The 20052-nt window shown below is 40.8% G+C and overlaps 1 protein-coding gene across 7 annotated transcripts in view; it reads right to left on the bottom strand.

The window, feature by feature from the left end:
- The window catches only part of STARD13 (StAR related lipid transfer domain containing 13), a 572996-nt gene that overhangs the window by 43454 nt on the left and 509490 nt on the right, over window positions 1-20052 (bottom strand). For all 7 annotated transcript variants that reach the window (XM_055360572.2, XM_063697258.1, XM_055360571.2 and 4 more), the window contains one exon: window positions 19219-19300. In XM_055360572.2, coding sequence (XP_055216547.1) covers window positions 19219-19300 — 82 coding nt within the window. The remainder of the gene's footprint in view (window positions 1-19218; window positions 19301-20052) is intronic.

Below are 20052 nucleotides of genomic sequence, written 5' to 3' on the forward strand. Positions count from 1 at the left end.
GCTGAATAAAAAATAATGCAAGTGAGTGACATCAGTGAAAAAGGTTAAGTAAAAACCTCCAAAACCCCACTTCTTCATAAAATCAACGAAAGTACTGGCAAATATTGTCAAAATCAACTTTTTAAGAAAGCTGTAAATTGATATGGGCTTTCAACAAACTAAGTAACACTAAGTGTCTATTTAAGAAAAATGGTTAAACACATGTAAGGACAGTGAGCTTTGTGACATTCAAACCCACCCTATTCCTATGCCCTTTTCCCCAGCTTTTCAGGAGCTTTGAAAATCAACAGCATCACCGTCAGAGCAGCTGTGAAAACTAGTAGCCTTGCATCCACTGGAGAGGGAAGAACATGTTTGAGCTTCCCCAAAACTCCATTACCAAAGAATTGTCATTATCTGAGCTGTCTGGGAATTCCCTGAAAACCCCCAGTTCACAGCGCTTGTCTTTATTTAACCTGACTCAAATCATTACTGAAACTAGCTTATACCCAGGGTGTTTGTCAAAGACAGTCAGTAGTAATTAGTCAACATGGCAGTTGCCTGAAATGGTAATAACAGTTGAGTCAAACAAGATGGTAACCAAAAAGCTTAAAAAGAATATCTGGGAGAATGAGATGTCCATAGGGGACTTAGAAAAGTTCCAATGTATTCCTAGGAATCTAGAAGGCCAAGTACCTGTGCAGAACTGTGTGTATACCCAGGAAAGACCTGAGCTGGCCCTAATCTTCCACCTTTAGCTGACCTTGATGATCTGCACAAGCAGGAAATCAAGGCTAAGGCAGAGTTATCAATTCCCTGCTGGAGCGTTGAAGCCATATTGTAACATGCACAAAGAGCCCCTCAGCAAAGACTGAGGGATTGGTTGAAGGTATCTAAGAAAATCTCTGTCCAATCATTTGCTGATTACTAAATTAACTGAGTAGATACTTCAGTGGATACAACAAGGGATACAGACTTTAGAGAATTAGTTCCAGATATTCATTAAACAGATAGCAACAATGACCACCCTGGGAAGAGAAGATCTGATTTCAAGAGGTGCCATATTACAATATTTAAAATGTCCAGTTTTAAACAAACAAACAAACAAACAAAAAACCAAAACAGTGGATATCAGCAAATTGATTCTAAAGTTTATATGAAGGAGCAAAAGACTCAGAATAACCAACACAATAATGAAGGGGCAAAAGTGGAGGACTGACACTATCCAAATTCAAGACTTCCTATGAAGCCATAGTAATCATGATAGTATGGTACTGGCGAAAGAATAGACAAAGAGATAAATGGAGCAGAATGAGGAACCCAAAACAGATTCGCACAAATAGAGTCAACTTACGTTTATAAAGGAGCAAAGGCAATACAATGGATAAAAGGTAGTCTTTCCACAAATGCTGTTGCAACAAGTGGATATTCGAATGCAAAAAAAATTTAGTCTAGACGCAGACCTTATATCATCACAAAAATTAATTCAAAATGAATCATAGACCCAAGTGTAAACACAAAGCTATGCAACTCCAAAAAGATAACATAGGAGAAAATCTAGATGACTTTGAATAAAGTGATGACCTTTTAGATTCAACACTACAGGCCTGGTCCATGAAAGAAATAATTGATAAACCAGACTTCATTAAAATTCAATACTTCTACTTAGTGCTTTCAGAGAAAAACACTTTCAAGAGAAAGAGAAGACAAGCTATATACAGGGAGAGCATATTTGCAAAAGATATCTCTGTTTAAGGACTATTAGCTAAAATATATAAAGAACCCTTAAAACTCAACAATAAGGAAACAAACAGCCCAATTAAAAAGAGGGCAAAACATCTGAACAGACACCTCACTAAAGGAGATGAACATATGGTAAACAAGCCTTTAAAAAGGCACTCAACATCACATGTCATTAGGGAATTGCAAACTAAAATATCCATGAGATACCACCACATATCTAAGGTAAAAATCTAAAACACTGACAACACTAAATGCTGGTGGGAATGTGGAGCAACAGAAACTCTCATTCATTGCTGGTGGGAATGAAAAATAGTATGGCCACTTTGGAAGACAGTGGGCAGTTTCTTACTGCCAAACACACTTTTATCATATACTCAAGAAATTGCACTTCTAGGCATTTACTCAAATGAATGGAAAACTTACATCCACATGCAAACCTGCACGTAGGCATTTATAGTAGCTTTTTCATAATTTTCAGAACTTGAAAACAACTGATATGTCAGGTGAATGGATAAACTGTGGTCCATGTGGGCAATAGAATGTTATTCACCAGTAAAAAGAGGTGAGCTATCAAGCCATGAAAAGACATAGAAGAAACTTAAGTGCATATTACTAAGTGAAAGAAGCCAGTACGAGAAGCTTATATCCTCTATGATCCAACTATATGGCATTCTAAAAGAGGCGAAACTATGGAGATAGTGAAATGATCAGTGGTTGCCAGGGGTTGGGGAGAGGAGGAGTGGAAAGGTGGAACACAGAGGATTTTTAGGGCAATGCAGCTACTCTCTATGATACTATAATGGTGGATGCATTTGCCAAAACCCACAGAATATATAACACCAAGTGTGAACCCTAATGTACACTATGGAGAATTTGGGTGATAATGATATGTCAATGTAGGTTCATTGATTCTAGAAAATGTACCAGTCTGGTGGGGGATGTTGATAGTGAGTGGGCGGGGGGCTGTGCCTGTGTGGGAACAGGCTATATATGAAAATTCTCTGTAGTTGCTGCTCAGTTTTGTTGTGAACCTAAAAATTCTCTAAGAAACAAAGTAAATTTTTAAAAATGAAGTCTTTTTTTATTCATTTAAAACAATTTCATTTTTTGGACTTTGAAATTACTGATGTAAAATTATCTATGTGTCTTCTGTTCTTGGTTTACTTGCTCATTAGTTGCCATTCCTACTAACAAAGTCATCATCCTTGAAGACATCTTAGACATTTTAGGTAGATTTCAAACAACCATCCAAATCTTCCTTCTGAATCTTGCCATAAGCCAAAGGGGAAAATAGTCTATGGTTGTCTGAAACTAGGTACATATTCCCATCACGGTATAGCATTGGCCTGTGATTTAGCTTACACAAGGTAAAATAAACAATGGCTAGATTCTGTAAGAATACAAATTGGATGAAACATATCCCTGACAGATGTAAACGCCTCTTTAAGATCTGACTGCCTCAAGTAAAAGAATATGTCACAGTGGAAGTATTCATCACACTTTATCAAAACCACTGCAAAATTCTCTTGTGAGTGAAGCCAATCTGCATTTAGGACAAATATTTAGCCCCAGTATCTGCTTCCCTTTAACTTAATCATAAGTAATATAAAATCCTTCAGATAATCTGAGTTGGTCTAATACTGGTTCCTTGGAAAACTGTTCCTGCATGGATGAAAATTTCAATTATAGAATGTATTTGCAGCATGAATAGTGTGTCCTCCATTGGATTGGAGCCTTGATTGAGACAGGGACCATAATTTATTCTTCTTCTAATCCCCATAAATCCTAGAAGGAAGTTTTATACATGATAGGCTCGGTAGGCTTTTCTTTTTGAACTGAGCATGCTTTGTTCATATAGGTCCAATCAGTGATTGACTTTAAGTAGTTACAATAGACCTTGTATAGTCAGGATAGCAGAATTATTCTCCACCACTGAGTATGACAGGCTATGAGTTGCATCTTATTTGCATTCTTCATGCCTAATACAGGCCCTGGCTCAGAGCCAATTCATTCAGATAATGTTTGCTAAGGAAACATTAGATCCTGGACAACACTAGGGACCACTTGGACGATGCTTTCATTTTCAGATGAGAAGATAAAGTCTCTGAGGGGACCATATGCTCAAGGCAGCCACACATTAGTGAGCAGCCAAGCTAGAACTTCTTTCTGCCAAGTGATTTATCTGCTCCTGTCTACTTAAGAAAAATTTTAGGAAGTCCTGGGAAATGAGAGCTTATGTCATGTACCCAGCACAGGCTATTCAATAAACACTTGTTTCCATACCCTCTCTACTTTCTCCATGGGAAGAGAAAACCCATGGCACATGATGAAGCCTGTCCTCTTCATGTTTTGAGCAAACTGGATTCATGTGTTAACCTAAACACAGCAGTTTGACCCTTTCAGAAGATAATGATACTGCTGCCACAACCTGTTAATTTTTACTGTTGTCTTCAGAATCCTTGAGAAGGGCTAATACGCTAGCAAATGTGAAGTAGTAGTCTCATTTTAAGAGTGAAACTTGAGGTTCTAATGGGAAAGTCAACAAGAAGAGAAGAAGCCAAGATTCGTTCATCCGACAGTGCGCTGTGTACCAGGAATAAGTTAGGTGCTGGGAATACAGTATTTAAAAAGATATGGTCCCTGCCCTTGAGAATCTCATGGTCCCATGTGGGATAGAAACACGATTAAAAAGAGAAGAAGCTACTGACTTTCTGAGAGCATAGGGACAACACCTCCCAGAGGAGGTAATATTTGAGCATATCTATGATGGATTAAGAGAAATTTGCTGCCTAGGCAAGGAGAATTACAGGAAAAAAAAATAGGCACAAAATAGCAGGGTATAATCCAGGAATTGCAAATATATGAAAAGGGGTGTTAGTCTGTTTTCATTGCTATTAAGGAATACCTGAGACTGGGTTGATTTATAAAGAAAACAAGTTTAATTTGGTTCATGGCTCTGCAGGCTGTACAAGCACGGTGTTGGCCTCTGCTTCTGGTAAGGCCTCAGGAATCTTACCATGACAGCAGAAGGTGAAGAGGGCGTGTGCATACCACACAGTGAGAGCAGAAGGGAGAGATAGAAAAGGGGAAGGTTTCAGGCTCTTTTAAATAACTAGATCTCACGTGAACTAACTGAGGGAGAATTCAACATCAGGAAGATGACACTAAACCTTTCATGAGGGATCTGCCTCCATGAGCCAACACCTCCCACCAGGCCCCAACTCCAACACTGGGAATTGAATTCCAATGTGAGATTTGGAAGGGACAGACATTCAAACCATATTGAGGGATAAGCCTGGACAAGCAGGCAGGGGCTAGATCACAAAGGATTCAAATGAAGATGTTAGGAGCAATCCAGTGCAATGAGGAGATATTGAAGGATTTAGACAGGAACGTAACATAGATTTGCATTTTAGAAATGTAACTGGCAGTAGGATGGCGAAGGAACTAAAGAGAAACAATTACAACATGGTTCTAATAGTCCAGGGGAGAGATGGCAGAGAGATGCAAAAAGGGAGTGAGACTGGGATGTCTGGGTGAAGACAGAGACTTGGCCATTGGTTGATGTGGAAGTTGCAGAGAGGCAGAAACAGAAGATGACTCTCAGATTCCAGACTTTCCTGAACATGCCGTTAGACACAGAAAACAGGGAAATAGGGAAGTCGACAGGGAGCTAATATATGGGGGAGATCATGAGCTCATGTTTGGATATGTTAAGTTTTAGGGGCCCTGTCACATTCAGACCCACTTGGGAATGATCCACATATGGACGATATACACAGAAGATACATAATAATTAAAGTCAATCATCCAGGGGAAATCCAGAACTCTGGAGAATTCCAGTGGTTAAGGCATGGGCCAAGGAAGGGAGCCAGGTTCAGGGAAGGCGCAGTCAGAGATGTAGGAGTCGACAACAACTAGCTGAAGATGGTGTCCTAGGACCCTGGAATTGAGATAGAATGGGAGTGGTGAGAGGCTCCTCCTTCACATGTTTTTTTCATTTTTTTTCTTCTTCTCTTCTCAAAACCCATGCTACTACTTTGCTGACACTATACCTGCTAACCCTGAGGCTTCAGCCATACAAAAAAAAAAAAAAAAAAATAGCCATTCTTCTGTGCTCTTATAAAGTTTTGCCCTGTCTTTTACTTAAAGAACTCCAGGAACTGGCCTCAGGAAACCAAACACTGAACCAAGTTTGCAGTGTTCCACCTCAGAAAGGAATGAGGAACAACTAATGTACAGCCTTGTTGCCTCCAGCCAGACCTCAAGGTGGCCCATTACTCAAGATAACCATCGTGACCTACTCATCCCCTACCCACCATGGGCTTTGCCCAGCCCAGCCCACATACCTCCTCCGATGTCAATTCTCTGCCTAATAAAAAAAATCCCTCCCAGCTCTTTTTGGGGAACTAGATGGAGGATCCTTGGGTCTCTGCTGTCTCCCTCGTGCTCAAGCACAAGCCTTGAAATAAAAGCCTAGTCTGGGAAATCTGCCTGGTCCTGCGTTAATTCCCACATTACATGGGGAGCTGAAGAGCCCGTGGCCTATAACAGAATGAGCATTAAGAAAAGGAGGGAGTAATTGGGTGGCTGTATCAAATCTTTAAGAAAGAGTAAGTGATAAAGCCTAAAAACACTTTTTGGATTCAGCAGTTCATGAGGGCAGTATTAGGAAAGGCATGGACATCCTTTTAAAATGTCTAGCTAAGAAGGAGGGTGATTTAGGTTATTTTGAGGAGAAAGTGAAGAATTTATCACCACGTAGTCTTCCCTAACATGAAGATGCCATCAAGTAATTTGAGAACTGACAGGCTGTTTTTTTCCAGGTTCCAGTTCAATTTAACAAATGTGTATGGAAGTCCTGCTCAGTACAAGGCCATGTGACACCAAGCACCCACGATATACCACTGACTAAGATGCCATCCCCACTATTGAGCACTTGGAAATTGGTAGAAAGTCGCTTGCATGGTCAGCAGACCATAATGGAAGTAAGGCGGTGGTCAGCAGAAAATCGAGCTATGCACAGACTGCCTGGGCACACAGGAAAAGAGCCAGAGAGGGATGCCCAGGGCCTGGGAGGATGGCCAGGAGTGCAGAAATGAAGGGACCAGGAAGAAGGACCACAGAAAGGCTGGGCAACTGTGTGCCGGGAGGGATGTTAAGCAGCCTGTGTGCCCTGAGTATTGCAGGGTGGCTGGGAGGTGCCCGGGCCCAGACCAGCAGGGGCATTTGACTCAAGCTGAAACAGAAGCCTGGAGAGACACCCAGCGGCCCTCTGCCTACAGATGTATAGGAAAACAATAGGACTCTCTCCTTCTTTGTAGTTTAGATTCCCATTTGACATCTAAACTGCCAGACTTTAGACTGGTCATGAAGTCTCTCGTGTTGATTTAATGACCAGTTTCCTGTGATACTTCTAATATTCCTGCCAAAGGCTTGAGAGAAATAACAACCAGGGGCATGATGAGTTCAACTCTTACAGACAATTCTGATTAAAACCTAGCAGCCTGAACTTCTCACCCAGGCTCCTATGTATGTCCTAGCCCTGCCTGCTGGGGAGTGTTCCGGGTGGGGCCCTCCAAGACATTCAGGAACCTAAGTCACTGAGGATGTGTTCTTAACCTAGGGATCAAAGGCAAGTCAGGGAGCAGCTCCTCCTCCTAGGGCTGTAGCTGCAGGGCATGGGAAAGGTCTCCATGCTGGCGGACTGTTGGAAAACGCAGATTCTGGAGAGCAGAGGTGGATACACTAATGCCAAAGAGACAATTCTGGTATGTAACTCCATGAGGGTGGGGCCTTTCAACAATCACAGGCCATCCACAGGGAGGGTGTTGGGCGCACTGGGGGCAGGGGGCAGGAAAAAGAAAGAGGACAGTCAGAAGTCAGAAGTCAGCAGGTGGTGTCACCGTGCCACCACGCAGCCAGGGAAGGCCACACCTCTGTTCAGCTTTTCCCTCTGATGTTCTGCCGAGTGGTCAGGCTGCAGCAGGAATACTGACCTCTGTTCCAGTCCATAAACCCCAAAACAACTGCCCCTGGACATTAGTTGAGGTGTGGAAGAAAAGCAGTTAAACACTGAGGGCTCTAGCTATACAAAGAAAATTAAGTATATGTATGCTTTCCAGGGACATGATATCTATGTGGAACTGTGTGAATTTCATTTAGCTTGTGCAAGAAAATAAATGTAAATAAGCTATGTGCTTTAATCATCAGGACTTCAAGGAAGAGCATAGGCTGTCTTGGCTATTCAATAAAAAATGATGGCCAAAGTGGCCCAGGGGAAAGAACTTAAAACAAAAAAAAAGTCCAGGTTTTCTTGGACCTCCTTAGTTTGTGGAATTTCAGACCAATTTTATATTCACATGTGCTTGTATTGGAAAATCGAGTGGGGTGTCCTTAGCTTTTTATTGTAACTGTTTACAATAATTGCATCAGATCCAGATAATTTTTCTAGTGAGAACTGGTCCAGCTTCAAGTGAGGGTCATGACTAGCGATTTCTGAGAGAGGGTCAAGAACTGAAGGCTGAGCAAAGCAGCCTGGCGGGAACCGGCTGCTCAGGAGCTCACCCCTCAGTCACACTGAGGGGGCTTCTTTCCTTCCCCTTCCCCTGCCTGCCCGTAGAGAGGATTCCCCGGCATCCACTCTTAGTCCTCTCCTCACTGTCCCAGCTGTCCCTGAGTGACCTCATGCACTCTCAGGGCCTTCCTCCTCACATGCTGGTGACTTCACATCTCCATCCCCAGCTCCGGGCCGGGCACCCTACTGCACACTGGACATTGGCACCTCACCCACCCAACACCTCAGCCCACCCTATCTTCCCTCCTGACTCGCTCCTCCTTCATGGTTGTTCCCCACCTCAGGGAAGGGTATCTCTGCCACCCAGCTGCTCAAACCAGGAGGACTCAGCTCACCCTCAATTCTGAACAACACCTGTTATTCATAGGCTGTTATGAAAATTAAGTGAGATCAATGTAAAGAGCTTAGCACACAACTTCATGCATAATGAACACTCACTAAATGTTAGCCATTAGCATCTGCAAGGCAAGGCATTTTTTAAAACATGGCTAATGTTTTTAATAATGCAATACAAACACCTGAAATATACATAGAGAAGTGAATAACAAGAATATAAAGTCTCTCTCTTCCCCTCAATCTCCTCCCTGATTTTGTATCTTCTTACACATTCTTCCTGAAAGCTTAGGCATATAAAAGTCATCCTGAGTACCTGGTTGAAAAAGATCACAAATGAGTCCATTAAAAAATATACAAAAACTTTTTTTATACAAAATAATATATACTAGCAAAATCCCCTATCTTTGAACCTATTATGTCTGTTCCTGACTATACCTCAAGCCTGTCCCCAAACTCTATAGACTAGTGAGGCAGACAGCTAGCCAGAGAACAGACATGATTACTTGCAGGAAGCTAAAAGCAATACAAATAGGGCCAAACAGGTTAGTGCAAGAACCCACTTCCTAGTGGAAAGGAATGGTTACAACAGGCTGTACTAATAAAGACAGGCAGCAGCCATCCTGCTTTAGGCACAGATAAGAATGTAACAAAGAAGAAACTGGCCACAACAGGGTAAATGCAAGACATACATGTTACAATTAATTAGTATATATTTAAAAACACAAATTATGCAAATGAAAGACTGCCAAACCTTGGCTGCATTACGCCCCCATTACCATAAAATTTCCATGGGTAAGGGCATCCCACTCCTATCACGCACCTAATGCCATGGCGGTTCCGGATTAACGATACTTAGTCAATAAAAGGGTGGCACTCCAATTCCGAAAACTGCCCATCAATTTCCTGGAAAACCCATTCCCTTGGTATAGAATATTCCATGGCTTCATTATACCTATTCGTCTAGTACGTGAGCCCTGGCCATGTTGGGCGCGGCTCCTTCTTTTGAGCATGTCCCTGTTCCTCTCTTGAGTGTGTTCTTGCTTTTGCTCTACAATAAATCTGCTACATTTTCACTTTGGTCTTGCTTTCAAATTCTTTTGTGTGGCAAAGACAAGAACCTGAAATGGCTCCACTGGCAACACTAAGATTGCAGTGGGGTTCATAGAGTGGGGTGGGGAAGTGGGAAGATGGTTTTTCTGCACACTAATTTAGTTTTTTTAAAAAAACTAAAAGTTCAAACAAGCCCATCCAAATGTCATGTGTTCTTGTCTGGGTAATTCCTACTACCATTTGTTAGCTGTTAGTGGGCACATTCTTTTACCCCTCTGTTTCTCAGTTTCCTCCTCTGTAAAGGGGGAATGATGTTAACAGCCCATCTTTACAGACAAGAATGTTGAAGAGCTTAAAACAGACAGGAGCCTATCTTACAGTGTTACCATGAGAATTTAATGAGTAAATATATGTAATATGCTTAAATGCAGTGCCTGGTATATAATAAGCACTTTGTAAGTGTTTTAAAGAAATAAAACAACGATTTATTGGGATCTGTATTTATTTATAGACTCAAGATTTTAAAGGTGGAAGTGACTGTGGTGATCATGTAACCCTCATATCCTTCTCCCAATGACTTGCCCAAGAACTCAGTTAATTGTCACTTATTATTTATTATATGACATAATAATTTGGAATGTAATACTGTACATTTTCTGTGATAAATATTCTAAAAGGAAAAATATTTAAAATATCAATATTCATAAAGACTTTATTTAATATTATTAATGTTATTTAACATACTCAAATCAAGTATGGGCCTTTGTATGTACAGACAAATTGTAGATACCATTTTTGTCAACACTACCTTCCAATCACCACCCCTGCCCCATGTGAAAATCATTATTTATTATCCTTTTAAATACTAAGGGCAATGATACGTATACTGTATAATCCTAACTGATTCCTTAGCTCTATCAAACAAGGTGAATGCCCTTGTTTTGCATGTGCTATAATTAATTAGTATTTATTAAAAAACACAAATTATGCAAATGGCTTACTGGCCTAACATTAAATTGGAAATTCAGAGATGGCCAGGCATGGTTGCTCACGCCTGTAATCCTAGCATTTTGTGAGGCCGAGTTGGGCGAATCACTTGAGGTCACGAGTTCGAAACCAGCCTGGCCAACATGGAGAAACCCCATCTCCAATAAAAATACAAAAAATGTAGCTGGGCATGGTGGTTGGTGCCTGTAATCCCAGATAGTTGGGAAGCTGAGGCAGTAGAATTGCTTGAACTTGTGAGGTGGAGGTTGTAGTGAGCTGAGATTGCACCACTGCACTCCAGCCTGGGTGACAGAGTGAGACTCTGTCTAAAAACAAACAAACAAAAAAAGAAATTCAGAGATTATCTTGAGCATCAGGGCTGTATGTCAGCAGCCTGAGCAAATACTGCAAACCAAAATGCAAATTTAACATAGTACTTCTCCTTTAAAATAGTTCATTCAGGAGCTTTGGTTTACTGCAATTTGTCCTAAAGGTTACAAACTCTGTAAACTATTTTAACACCTTGGCTATCCCTACATTCTGATAAAGTTATAGTTTCAATGAGCTCACCTAGGTACTTAGATTTCCAAGTAGCTTCTCATGACTCACAGGAGAAAATAATTTTCAATTAAGAATTCAATAAAAAACATCAGAATATAATTACAATTGTGGTTGTTACAATAATAAAAAGTGCACTTTCCTGACTTGCAGGGACAAACATTTATGGAGTGTCTACTATGCAGCCTTGCTGAAGCAACAGTGAGACATGGTTGTCATTCTGGAGGTCACACCTTCTGCAAAGACAGCAAATGTGTCTAGTTTCTGGGGCCTAAAATGAGAGCTAGAGAGAAAGAGAGAGAGAGAGAGAGCAAGAGAAAGCTACACATTTACATATTCAGAGCCTCAGAGCCAGGCCTTGGTCCTCCCTGCCAGACATATCCTTAGTACAATACATATTTCCAAACCAATCAAAAAAGGTAACACTGCTTAACAACTCTTCAAGAGTAAATTGGGACCTAGGGCATGCACTATCTATCTACTCAGGAGAGATGCTTGCAGAATACCAAAGGTGAGTGGAATTCTTGTCATGGCTAACACTTGCGGGAGCTCTTTGACTCTCCCGTCTTCATCTGCCTACCTGGCAGAAGCTGCCTGCCCTCCGGCTGTGATTCGGTTTATGATCTGCACTAGCTCAGCATTTCAAATACATACATGAAATGTAGAGCCCACAAAGGTTTAAAAATAAAACAAGAGACCAGCTCCATCTCTGTGTCTTTGGTGCACAAGGAAGAAAACAAAGAAAATCACAACCCCTTACTGCTGTCTTGGTATCCACCATGACTTACCATAGGAGTGGCTGAGGGTCTAATTAACCACTCATCAATCTCGAAGTTTTAAAAGTGCTGCCATTCCCCTCGGACTGGAGATCTTCCTTCTGCCTGCTTTCTGCTTTTGCAAAGCTGGAAATCTGTGTCTTGGTGGATCTCAAGAGGAAGGGAAAGAAACTCCACACTTCTTTGTAGCCAAGCCACCTCCATCTGTCTACCTCCTCTGCTTCTTCCTTTGATCCACCCCGGGTATGACTACTCCTTTGGCCTCTGTTCTACACACAGCTCCTACGCCCCGAGAATCTCAGTTCGCACACCTCCAGCCAAATGTTTTTCTTGCTTCGTAATATTTTTGGAGACATAGCTGCCATAAGAATTATTCCAGTTATAACAACTTCCTGCCACTCTAACCATTTTTATACAAGCCGGGCCCTTATCAGGAGCACTGTGGTGTCTAGCATTGCAGCCTTATTCCACGGTGATGTGGTAATGCCTTTGGGGTATGTATGGACGAATCCTGCTACGGGCTATACCATGACAGGTCATGTGTCCTACAAGAGAAGACTTCCTGATTTTTCTGGACGACACTAGTATTATTATTCTGAACTTTATATCTCTAAATGATTTCACATGAATTGTACTTGCTCATCCCTATGATATGTCTGAGATGCTTTCTGTTGTTAAAGCATAGACTTTGATGGAAAAGCCCATAACGTAGTCAAGGCATCTCAGATCACATGCAGCAGCAAGTGGATAAGGATTCAACACCCACGTGTTTGAGATTCAAAGCCTGGCCCGCTAAGCCACCTATATCATCCTGTAAATAGAACTGCATAATCAGAGACAATCTTTGTCCTTGCAATCCTGATTTTAAAATATGCAATAGAATTTTTATTCTTGGTTTAAAATGTATTTTTTTCCTTAACATTTTAGACATAAAATCTTCAGGAAACTACTACAAAGAACTCATGAGTGAGTTTTAGAAAGATTGCAGGATACAAAGACAATATACAAAAAATTGTATACTAGCAATGGGCAACTGAAGACAAACGTTAAAACACTGTGTCATTTACAGTAACACCACAAACATGAAATTCTTAGATACTATCAATGTGAACCACTCATATGCTTAAAACTACAAGCACTCTTGAAAAAATCAAAGGAGACCTAAATAGAGACATATACTGTGTTTATTAACACAAAGACTAAATATTGTTGAGATATCAATTCTGAACAAATTGATACAGAGATTCCACAAACCCAAATCAAAACCCCTTTAGGATTTTTAAAATAAATATCAATAAACTGTTTGTAAAATGTATATGGAAAGTCAGAGGCACTAGAATAGCCAAAGCAGACAAAGAAGAACAAAGTTAAAGAACTCAGAATATTGCATTCCAGGACTTACCTAAGTAATCGAGACAGTGTCACATTGATGAAAGAACAGACACATAGATAAATGGGGGCAGAATAGAGAGTCTGGAAATAGACTTATACATACATGGTCAAGGGCAATTCAGTAAAGACAGTATAGTCTTTTCAATATTGATCTGAAATGATTGGACATTGATATACAAAAAGTAAATCTTGACTCACACCTTGTTCTTTCTATAAAAATGAACTAAAAATGGATCATAGGCCTAAATATAAAACACAAACCTATGAAACTTCCAGAAGAAAACATAGGGTAAATAGTTGTGACCCTATGTTAGGCAAAGATTTCTTGGATATGACATTAAAAGCATAAATAAAAATAGGTAAAACTGGACTTCAGAAAAATTAAAAACTTTTGTTCTGTGAAAGACACTGTTAAGAGACTGAAAATGCAAGCTACAGCCTGGCAGAAAATATTTACAAAACACATTTCTGACAAAGGACTCACATTTAGGACATATCCAAACTCTCAAAACTCAACAATAAGAAAAACAATACAGTTAAAAATGGTCAAAACAGTTGAATAGATATTTTATAAAAGAAGATGTATAGATGGTAAATAAGCACATATTCAATGTTATTAGTCATTAAGAAAGTGCAAATGAGTTAATACCAGACATCTATTAAAATGTCTAAAAGCAAAACAAAAACTGACAATACTAAGTACTAACAAAGATGTGGAGGAGTAAGGACTCTCATACATTGTCAATGGCAGTACAAGATAATATTTCACTTTGGAAAAATTTGGTGGTTAATTATAAAGTTAAAATAAACTTATCATATAGAGCCCACGATCCCATTCCTAGGATTTTACATCAAAGAAATGAAAACTTAAATGCTCATACAAAAACTTGAATATGAATGTTTAGAGTGGGTTTATAATCACCCAAACTGGCAACAACCAAATGTTCTTCAACTGGCGAATGGATAAACCACCGTAGGACATCCATACAATGCAAGACTATTCAGAAATAGAAAGCAATGAACTATTAAAACACATAGCAACATAAATGAATTTTTATTATTTTATAACAAGTGAAAGAAGCCATACTAAAAAGGCTACATGCTGTTTGATTTCATTTGTATGATATTTTAGCAAAACTATAGGTACAAAAAACAAATCAGTGGTTTGCTAGAGTTTGGGAGTAGGAGTAGAAGCTGCTGACAAGAGGAATAGGGAAATTTTGGGAGTGAGGAAACTGTTTTATATCTTTTTTTTTTTTTGAGACAGAGTCCTGCTCTATTACCTAGGCTAGAGTGCAGTGGCACAACCTTGGCTCACTGCAACCTCTGCCTCTTGGGCTCAAGTGATCCTCCCATCTCAGCCTCCCAAGTAGCTGGAACTACAGATGTGTGCCACCATGCCCAGCTAATTTTTGTATTTTTGGTAGGAATGGTGTCTCACTGTGTTGCCCGGGCTGGTCTCAAACTCCCGGACCCAAGACATCCATCCACCTCAGCCTCCCAAAGTGCTGGGATTACAGGCATGAGCCACAACACCTGGTCTGCTCTATATGTGAGTGTGGTGGTGGTTATAACAACTTGGAGGCATTTGTCAAAGCTCAAAGACCTATTCACTGAAAATAGTCAATTTTACTTTATATATATATGTATTAGTCCATTTTCACACTGCTGAGACTGGGAAGAAAAAGAGGTTTAATTGGACGTAGTCCAGTTCCACATGTGTGGGAAGGCCTCAGGATCATGGTGGGAGGATAAAGGCCCTTCTTACATGGTGGTGACAAGAGAAAATGAGGAAGATGCAAAAGCGGAAACCCCTGATAAAACCATCAGATCTTGTGAGACTTATACACTACCACAAGAACAGTATGGGGGAAACTGCCCCCCATGATTCAAATTATCTCCCACTGGGTCCCTCCTATAACATGTGGCAATTATGGGAATACAATTCAAGATGAGATTTGGGTGGAGACACAGCCAAACCATATCATTCCACCTCTTGCTCCTCCAGATCTCATGTCCTCACACTTCAAAACCAATCATGCCTTCCCAACAGTCCCCCAAAGTCTTAACTCATTTCAGCATTAACCCAAAAGTTCATAGTCCAAAGTCTCATATGAGACAAGGCAAGTCCCTTCTGCCTATGAGCCTGTAAAATCAAAAGCAAGCCAGTTACTTCCTAGATACAAAGGGAGTACAGGTATTGGGTAAATATACCCATTCCAAATGGGAGAAATTGGCCAAAAGAAAGGGGTTACAGGGACCATGCAAGTCCAAAATCCAGTGGGGGAGTCAAATTCTAAAGCTCCAAAATGATCTCCTTTGACTCCATGTCTCACATCCAGGTCACCCTGATGCAAGAAGCAGGTTCTCATAGTCTTGGGCAGCTCCACCCCTATGGCTTTGCAGGGTATAGCCCCCCTCCTGGCTTTTATGGGCTGGCGTTGAGTGTCTGTGGCTTTTCCAGTTGCACAGTGCAAGCTGTTGGTGGATTACCATTCTGGGGTCTGGAGGAGGGTGGCCCTCTTCTCAAAGCTCCACTAGGCAGTGCCCCAGTAGGGACTCTGTGGGGGCTCCAACCCCACATTTCCCTTCTGCATTGCCCTAGCAGAGGTTCTCCAGGAGAACCCCACCCCTGCAGCAAACTTTTGCCTGGGCATCCAGGTGTTTCCATACATCTTCCGCAATCTAGGTGGAGGTTCCCAAACCTCAACTCTTGACTTCTGTGCACCTGCAGGCTCAACACCATGTGGAAGCTACCAAGGTTTGGGGCTTGCACCCTCTGAAACCATGGGCCAAGCTAAACCTTGGCCTCTTCCTTTTAGCAATGGCTGGAGCAGCCAAGACACAGGGCACCAAGTGCCTAGGCTGCAAACAGATGAGGACCCTGGGCCTGGCTCATGAAACCAGTTTTTCCTCCTAGGCTTCCAGGTCTATGATGGGAGGGACTGCTGTGAAGACCTATGACATGTCCTGGAGACATTTTCCCCCTTGTCTTGGGGATTACCATTTGGCTCCTTGACACTTATGCAAATTTCTTCAGCCAGCTTGAATTTCTCCTCAGAAAATGTGTTTTTCTTTTCTACTGCATCGTCAGGCTGCAAATTTTCTGAACTTTCATGCTCTGTTTCCTTTTTAAAATGTAATGCCTTTAACAGCACCCAAGTCACCTCTTGAATGCTCTGTTTGCTGCTTAGAAATTTCTTCTGCCAGATACCCTAAATCATCCTTTCAAGGGCAGGGGCAAAATGCCACCAGTCTCTTTGCTAAAACATAACAAGAGTCACCTTTGCTCCTGTTCCCAAGAAGTTCCTCATGTCCATCTGAGACAACCTCAACCTGGACTTTATTATTCATATCACTATCAGCATTTTTTTTTTCAAAGCCAATCAACAAGTTTCTAGGAGGTTCCAAACTTTCCCACATTTTCCTGTCTTCTTCTGAGCCTTCCACACTCTTCCAACTTCTGCCTGATACCCAGTTCCAAAGTTGTTTCCACATTTTCAGGTATCTTTTCAGCAACACCCCACTCCCGGTACCAATTTATTGTATTAGTCCATTTTCACACTGCTGATAAAGACATACCCAAGACTGGGAAGGAAAAGAGGTTTAATTGGACTTACAGTTCCACATGGCTGGGGAGGCCTCAGAATCATGGCGGGAGGCAAAAGGCCCTTCTTACATGGTGGTGGCAAGAGAAAATGAGGAAGATGCAAAAGCAGAAAGATCTGATAAAACCATCAGGTCTCATGAGACATATTCACTACCATGAGAACAGTATGGAGGAAACCGCCCTCATGATTCAAATTATCTCTCACTGGGTCCCTCCCATAACACATGGGAATTATGGGAATACAATTCAAGATAAGATTTGGGTGGGGACACAGAGCCAAACCATATCAATATGTTATACCTCAGCTGGGCTCGGTGGCTCACACCTGTAATCCCAGCACTTTGGGAGGCTGAGGTGAGCAGATCACTTGAGGCCAGGAGGAGTTTGAGACCAGCCTGGCCAACATGGTGAAACCCCGTCTCTGCTAAAAATACAAAAATTAGCCAGGTGTGGTGGCATATGCCTGTAGTCCCAGCTACTCTAGAGGCTGTGGCAGGAGAATCATTTGAACCCAGGAGGTAAAGCTTGCAGTGAACTGAGATTGCACCACTGCGCTACAGCCTGGGTGACAGAGCAAGACTCTGTCTCAAAAAAAAAAAAAAAAAAAAAAAAAAAAAAAAAATATATATATATATATATATATATATATATATATATATATATGTTATACCTCAACTTAATGAAAACATTTCAATGGGAAAAAATAATATATAATTTTTCAAATATAAAAAAAGCCAACTAGCAAAAAAATATGTGGTTAAAACTGAGAGAGAAAACTCAGGACGAAGTGCTGGCTGCATGGCTCTGAGTGGAGTGAATGCTTATAAGGAGGAATCTGCTCCTGCTTGGTGTGTACCTTAGACATGCAGAAGAGGAAACACTGTCTTTCCAATTCATTACCTTTACAGAATCACAACCAAATCATCCATTCACTTCATAAGCTCTCATAAATGTCATTTTGAGTTTGTTTGTTTTCTCGTCCAAATAACTTAGTCCTGTCATTTATGATTTGAAGAGTTCTTTGCTCTTCCACCCACGTAAGCAAGCCCATAGTATTATTTTCTTGAACATTCAGAGATCATTTCTTAACACAAACCTATTTTCTCTTCATATAGAAAACACAGAGTGACTGGTTTGTGACACAAAAATATATTATGTATATATGTGTCTGAAGATTCAGCAAGCCTAGGATTAGGTAATTTACACACTATTTAATGTGCGTTGATCTCTCCTGTCTTCATAAGTTTTGCTAATCATTACTTTCCCTTTAAACTACTACCTTATTTATGTCAAATGCAGAATATACTAGAAAGAACATTGGATTTAGCATTAGGAATACTGGGTTTTAAGGTCATTTTGGCCCTAAACTAGCTGTATGGCCTTGGTAAAATGACTCATCTCCCATAACTAATCCTTATCTTCAGCTCTGACCTCTCCTCAGGGCTTTAGTTATGAAACTTCAAATTCCTACAGACACACCACCTCTCAGGCAGCATTTAATTCTTCAGGAATATAGCTTCTCCCGGATCTTTTATTATTACCCAAATTATAATTGTTATTTGCTCAGGTATTCACACCTCATTTCTTCAACTGAGTTTCTTCAACAAGATAATATGTTGTTTTAAGGGGAAGAAATTATCCATATATACATCTTTGTCTCCTTACACAAACAAATAGCTTAAATAGGCCAGTTTGGTGCTACAATTACTTGAGTTTATACATACGAGTTTGAGGAGATAATCACTTGACTTTGCAAAAAATACAGCCAAGTTTGACACACTCGTAGTTTTTCAGAGCCTTCCCTCACCACACATGCTGAGCCTGCTCATGCTTCTTCCCTCCACTGACCCATCCACACCCCCAATCACCGTCTACATCCCCATGTTGTTTTAGCTTGACCATAGCATTTATACTCTCTGAAATAAACTTTCCCCCTCCTTCTTTCTTTTTCTCACTCTCACTCTCTCTCTCTCCTTTCTCTGTTGTTTTCCTAATCTAGTGTCCAAAGGCCCCTGCTAGGATTTAAGCTCCATGAAAACACAAACTGATCATGCTCATTAACAGTAGTACATTTAGAACCTGCACCTGGGTCAGGCACACGGTAGGCACTCAATGAATGCTTGCCGAATAGCTGAGCTCGCCCTTCAGTATAGTGATGCCTGTTGCAGACTGAACAGTGGAAAGAAACAAAAATGCTTCACATGGTTTACCTGCAAAGAGGTTCTACAAGGTCTTTTTCAAGAAAGTCATGATCATTCTTGACAGCCACAATGTTGATGGGAAATTGTGAATCTGAGAGAGAAAGAGAGACAAAGAAGTTGATGTACTTTGTTTTGTCTGAATGAGCACCAACATATTCAGACCTTCAAGGTCTGTAAAAGCCACTGATTTTAATAGCAGTGACTGCCCATCATCATTGTTGGGAATGTTTAAGAGAGCAAAGAATTGCTATCACTGTAAATGCTTTTAGGAGTACAATATAAGTGCGAAATATGAGGATAGTCAAGTGCTTGACCTTGTATAGGATTGAACACTAAGTGCCTTCATTTTTCTAGCTCATCCTTATTACAGTCTGAAGTGGATGTGGCCTCAGAGAAGAGCTTTTGTGCTTTCACCATTCACCTAACACGTAGGTCACTGGCGTCTGTCTTGATGGTTTCATGAAATACTTAATTTGGCAGATTTTTCTCCTTCAAAAAGGAAATTTCCAAAAATACCCAAAGTTCTATCATCTGAAATTTTTTTTAGTAGCAAAATCTTTATCACTCTGGAGTATCAGCAAAATACTCAAATTGATTCTATCCAAAAAGAATAATTCGAACACTACTTCCCTCCAATAGACAATTCATGCCAGCTTTGAAGGTCACAGGCAATATTTAGAACATGGTGTGAATTCTGGGTACCTCGTTCATGGAGGTAGCAATCTGCAGCTCATTGGAATAGAGGGCATAGCCAAATCTAACCATGCTGGGTCACTATCATTGTCTTGCCACTTTTTCCTTTATCTCATCTTGTATTTTGTGCTGTCTACACCTTGCCAGTCA

Source organism: Gorilla gorilla, chromosome 14 (genome assembly GCF_029281585.2).
Source record: "Gorilla gorilla gorilla isolate KB3781 chromosome 14, NHGRI_mGorGor1-v2.1_pri, whole genome shotgun sequence".
Lineage (NCBI taxonomy): Eukaryota > Metazoa > Chordata > Mammalia > Primates > Hominidae > Gorilla > Gorilla gorilla.